Raw genomic sequence first — 5,751 nt, forward strand, 5'->3', positions numbered from 1 at the left:
CACACACACACACACACACACACACACACACACACTCCAGCTACTGTAGGCAGATGTGCCCCACCCTCTTCCCTCCTCCTTTCCTCAGCTCCTCTCCAACAGAAGTGGAAGAGGCAGAAAGTTTCAGAGCAGCATGTCTTAAGCACTGTCTGTGGCGCACTAGAAACCCAATTATAACCCACTTTAAAATAAAAAAAAATGACAATGCGTGTTTCAGTCATAATTAAGCACATGAAAAACTGAACGGCAAGAGCGCACGACTTCTCAGACAAACTCATTTTATTCTAAACAAAGAGCTAAAAGCTGAGAAATTATCAGAGCACAGGTTTATCAGAGACTTCAGTCCAAATGATTGGAGAGCTTTGGCGCACTCACCTCAGCTCCTGTCAGGTCTAAGTTGGAGCAGAAAGCGGTCAGCAACAGGAGCGCGCCGGACGGTAACAGCATGGTGGCGGCGCGCAGTGACAACCCGAACCCCTCTCCTCGTCCTCTGTCCTCCGCTTAACTCAGCACCTTTTTTTTCTCTTATTATTATCGGCGGAGCACGGGCAGCACCTTGGGCTGCATCATTGTCCAAGACTAAGTGAAGCTCTGTTCAATGCAACTTGGTCTTGTTTCTGCTGCACCACACCCCCACCTCCCCAAAAGACCACCCTCGTTCGAACAGACCCAAAGCGTGTTTCTTACAAACATTTCCACTTCTCTCGGTAAGGAAGAGGAGAGCTCGGACACTTTTGTGCATTTAGGTGGTGATTTGGTGATTTATTTTATTGATTTTTCTTCCCCCAGAGCATCTGTTTTCCTTTTTTCACTTTCACCGCCGCGGGTGTGACTGTTGGAGGCTGTAAGTTGTGCGTCGTTTTGCTTAACCAGTCCAACARTTAATATAATTTTGTCAAAATTAAAGCAATACGTGCATTTTTATTTGGATTGACATTGCTCGGTCTGCCTCAGGCTGGATGAAGTCATGCTGTGAGAAGTGGAGAAACTGTGAGTTTGTGGACCGTGTGTGCTTTTTTGGACCATGCAGGCGCAGCGCAAGAGGAAACCGATTAATCTGAGGTAAGGTCATCCAAATAATGTCTTAAAGTACAAATTATGCGCCAAATTATTGATTATGATGTGTATGAGTAGAAATATAATATATTTTTCATCAACAGGCTGCTGTTTCTGTGCCTCTCCATCTCCATCCTCAYCTCCGGAGTGCACGCAGTAAGTGTCCCTTCCATATTTTCCCACTAAAACATGATGACAAAAACCATTAAAATCAAACCCCGTGTCTTTGGTTTGAAAGCGGTTGGTTCCATGCAGACCTCAGAGCAGTGGGAGTGTCTGGGTTCAGTGGGAGGGGGACTTGAGGTTTTCGCATGCTGGTGCAACATCTTCTAAACATTGTGTCAAAGCAGTTCCTGCTGAACTGGGTCGCGCTGAAAACTTCTAAAAGTAGAAATTAGAACATTTGGGGTGTTTTGATCTTACAAGAWGAACAAACAGAAATGGGACACTGGAGACTGTAAGCTGTGGCTGACCCTTTGACCTGCCACTGAGGGGTGGGATTATGACCKCTGCCTTCTGCAGGAGAAGTTGTTCAGTTTTAACACAATGCATTTTACTTCATTGTACAAACAAAAACTAAAGTATTTCTTATTTGTTCATTTTCCACAATTTAGTATAGGGCGGTCTACTCCAGCAATCAACAGATGGGCGATACAGGCTAAAGAGAAAGTCTGGTCATTTTAAAGCATTGTTCTGTCAGATCAGTAGTTTGTATCATATCAGTCATAGAGCACAGGCTATGGAGAAAGGGGCAGACATTTCATTCAGACTATGAAACAACTAATTCTCAAAGTCAACACAGGCATTAAAAAAGCTCCTGTAGCTAATATTAATGCTCTGCTTGTATAACATCCTTCATTTAGTTTGGTGTTTTCTCAATCAAACGTCTTTGTTACTATAGTAGTTTGTGAGCTGAGCCGTATGTGTTGCTGTAGTGTTGTTAACACCAGTATGACATTTTTGATAAATAATWATTTCATAAAGGTGGCTCAGTTGGTAGAGCCTCTCAGCGAGAAGGTCGCCAGATGGAATCCTGGTCTGGGAACTTTCCTGGGTAGAGTTTACATGTTCTCTCCATGCATGCGTGGGTTTTCTCTGGGTATTCCGGTTTCCTCCCACAGACCAAAAACATGAATGTTAGGTTAATTGGTAACTCTAAATTGTCCCTAGGTGTACTGTAAGTCAGTGAATGGTTGTTTGTCTTGTTTGTCTCTGTCTGGCCCTGTGATGGACTTGCGACCTGTCCAGCGTGTACCCCACCCCTCACACAGTAGTGACTGCTGGATATGGGCACAAGTGGCCCCCGTGACCCTGAAAGGAAGAAGCGGGTATAGATAATGGATAAAACGATGAACTATTTTATAAACCTGAAAAACAAATATAAACTTGTCCCTTGTTTAGTTAACCTTTAGCCTAGCCTAGAGGAAAACTTCTGACTTTTTCCTCGTACTCTGTGCTTTGTGACTTATGCTGAGCTGATTGACTATTGATAATTATTTGACCGAAATTCAAAAAAAAAAAAAATAGCAGAAAATCCCTTTAACCTAACTTGCTGGTTTGGGGACCAAAAAGTAGCTGAAGAAAACCCAAACATACACAAAGAGAACCTGGCTGAGTTCTGATGTGACTTCACTCCACTGCACAGCATTAAAGAAAAACAACAAAATACTAATTTTGATTATGGTTGTACTTTTGGTGCAGCTTTAAGCAGTTTTGACAGGAGTACCATCATATGTCTACAGTGTAATATAAAAATTGCTCACAGGTTTCTTTGAACAGCATGTTGAAGCAATATCRTTCTTTTGACATTGGAGGTTTTTTAAGATGGCAGCAGCTCACGTTGGTTTTCTTGGCTCCACTTAAATTAGCTGTTTGCTCGTTGATTGGACAGAATCAAGCTCTGTTTCTCCAAACTGAGGTCAGTCAGAGACTTATCAAATGTAATGTAAAATAAATAAAATTATTGTTCAAAACCCTTCCACAAAACCCCACTTCAAAAGATCTAAACTATCATTTTAAGATAGGCCAGGTCTGGTATTGATTCAAAGTCTGTTCCTTGCTTTGATCACAGCTCCACCTTTAATATGTTTTAGACATCTAAGTAGTGAGCAATTTTTTATGACTATTTATTGAAGATTTCTTATGTCTGTCTAATGCACAACAAAGACATCTAGAGGTTAAAAGTAAGACAGTGAACACAGCTCAGCTTTGGTTTCCAAACCTTTATGGGATTCAGTTTGAACATCATGTTTGAAATACTGAATTTTTTTGGTGGGGTTTTTTTCTGTTTTTCATACGCATGTTGCATAAACATAGTTTCTGCGGTGCAGAGTTGTCTCCATGTTTGTTAGCGTGCACCACGTGAGTTTGTTTTGCTGTTCTGTTTCTTCCAGCTTGTGCAGGATATCAGATGTTTGGTGCTTCTCCAAGATATTTAATATCATCCCTGAGGTTCTATGATGTGAAGTTATTTTTTGAGCCTGATGAAAAGGTCCCATTGTCTCGCACTMCTATCAGATTTAGTCGTGGCTTGATCAAAAGCTCGTGACACTGTTCAGCTCATCTGTGTATTGCAAAGCTTCTCCCTGTTGCACCAATACTGATGATAAAATGTAGTTTGAAAAACCCTTGTACTTAYCTCAGGCGAGTATGATATACAATCAGATTTTTTTATATATTTCCATCTCTGAGCAACAGAGAGGCTGCCAAAAGCATGATGGAATAAAATTGCAGGGAATGCTGTGTTAAAGACATTTTATATATATATTTTGAAAACTGTTGACATGTTAACTCTTCTTACTCATATCTGACTCAGAATTTCTTAATTCATCTGTGTCCTATTTGGAAAATATGTTTTTGTTTATCATATTGAAATCTGGCTCATGGGACTCCTTCAGTTCTTTGAACCAAACCACCCCGTGCAACTGTTTCCCACCATCTCCTTTATGTCAACTTGTATTTGGGATTCATTTGCTTATTTAGGCTGGAGTTGTCAATAAGTTCTTCATGTGACATTTTATTTGTGATTCCCACATAGTTCTCATTCCTCTAATTGGTTTAAACCACAGTGCCAGCCGTTTAATCTCTTGAAACGTGGGCATAACATGGTTTAAATATGCTGACAGGGAAGCAATTTTTAACACAGTATCAAATCAAATTAAAGACCATAACATTCCATTAAAAATACTTCTTATCCCAGACATTTCTCGCTAAAGTTTAAACAAAGATGGTCTAATTTCGAAATTATTGCCACATGTAATCTCACACAATATGGCAAGATGTTATTTTATTAGTTAGCCTACGTTGTTAGCATACCGTCTGCCAAACTCCTAAACCAATTTCCTGTTTCACCTGTTCRCATTCAGATAGTATGCTGAGAATGACTCTTGGCTTCTTCAACACCACATTTTATCTTACTATTTGTAAAACTGACTRACTTAGTTTTTTTTCACTCTTTGGGAAGATTTTTTGCTTCCARTGAGGAAGCAGAGCCTGGGGACCCTGGGTCGGACTCTCCAATCTCTGGCGCTGAGGTCACCGAGGTGGTTAAAAAGCTCCTCAGTGGCAAGGCGCCGGGGGTGGATGAGAATCGCCGAGAGTTCCTTAAGGCTCTGGATGTTGTGGGGTTGCGCTGATTGACGTGTCTCTACAATATTGTGTGGACATCGGGGTCAGTTCTCCTGGATTGGCAGGCCGGAGTGCGCAGAGTGTGTTCCAACTACAGGGGGATCAGATTTCTAAGCCTCCCTGGTAAGGTCTATTCAAATCTTGGATTCAGGAAGAGCAGTGTGGTTTTCTTCCTGGTCGTGGAACACTGGACAAGCTCTACACCYTCAGCATGGTCCTGGAGGGTTCATGGGAGTTCACCCAACCTGTCTACATGTGTTTTATGGACTTGGAGAAGGCGTTAGACCGTGTCCCTCAGGAGTCCTGTGGGTGATACTCCGGTAGAATGGGGTACCAAGTCCTTGATATGGGCTGTTAGGTCCCTGTATGACCAGTGTCAGAGCCTGGTCTGCATTGCTGGTAGTAAATCGGGCTTGTTTCCAGTGAGAGTTGGACTCTGCCAAGGTTGCCCATTGTCACCGATTCTGTTCATAACTTTTATGGACAGAATTTCTAGGYACAGCCAAGGTGTTGAGGAGATCAGTTTTGTTGACCTTAGGATCGCATCTCTGCTTTTTGCGGATGATGTGGTCCTATTGGCTTCATCAGATTATGATCTCCAGCTCAACAAAATCACAGAAACAGGCGGCCAAAAATTTCCTCCACAGGGTGTCTGGGCTCTCCCTTAGAGATAGGATGAGAAGCTTGGTCATCCGGGAGGGACTCAGAGTAGAGCCGCTGCTCCTCCACGTCGAGAGGAGCCAGTTGAGGTGACTCGGGCATCTGGTTAGACTGCCTCCTGGATGCCTCCCTGGTGAGGTGTTACGGGCACGTCCCACTGGGAGGAGRCCCARAGGAAGAYYCAGGACACGCTGGAGGGACAAMGTTTCTCAGTTGGCTTGGGAACACATTGGGATTCCCCCGGAGGAGCTGACCCAAGTGGCTGGGGAGAGGGAAAACTGGGTTTCTCTGTTTAGTCTACTGCCCCAGCAACCTAGTCCAGAATGGATGGATGGATGGATGGATGGATGGATGGATGGATGGATGGATGGATGGATGGATGGATGGATGGATGGATGGATGGATGGA

At 42.9% G+C, this 5,751-nt stretch overlaps 2 protein-coding genes across 3 annotated transcripts in view; one reads left to right on the forward strand and one right to left on the reverse strand.

The window, feature by feature from the left end:
- Positions 1 to 600, reverse strand: part of col4a1 (collagen, type IV, alpha 1) — a gene marked incomplete in the record, with an annotated part of 65,375 nt that extends 64,775 nt beyond the window's left edge. Inside the window, 1 exon segment of the mRNA XM_014017515.1 lies at positions 376 to 600. Within this exon segment, the coding sequence (XP_013872969.1) occupies positions 376 to 447 (72 nt within the window).
- Positions 601 to 688: 88 nt separating this feature from the next.
- The window catches only part of col4a2 (collagen, type IV, alpha 2), a gene marked incomplete in the record, with an annotated part of 80,602 nt that continues 75,539 nt past the window's right edge, over positions 689 to 5,751 (forward strand). The window contains 4 exon segments of one of the 2 annotated variants that reach the window (XM_014017513.1): positions 689 to 707; positions 790 to 844; positions 955 to 1,062; positions 1,161 to 1,212. In XM_014017513.1, the coding sequence (XP_013872967.1) occupies positions 1,025 to 1,062; positions 1,161 to 1,212 (90 nt within the window). 2 annotated transcript variants of the gene reach the window in all.

This window comes from Austrofundulus limnaeus, unplaced genomic scaffold (genome assembly GCF_001266775.1).
Source record: "Austrofundulus limnaeus strain Quisiro unplaced genomic scaffold, Austrofundulus_limnaeus-1.0 Scaffold171, whole genome shotgun sequence".
NCBI lineage: Eukaryota > Metazoa > Chordata > Actinopteri > Cyprinodontiformes > Rivulidae > Austrofundulus > Austrofundulus limnaeus.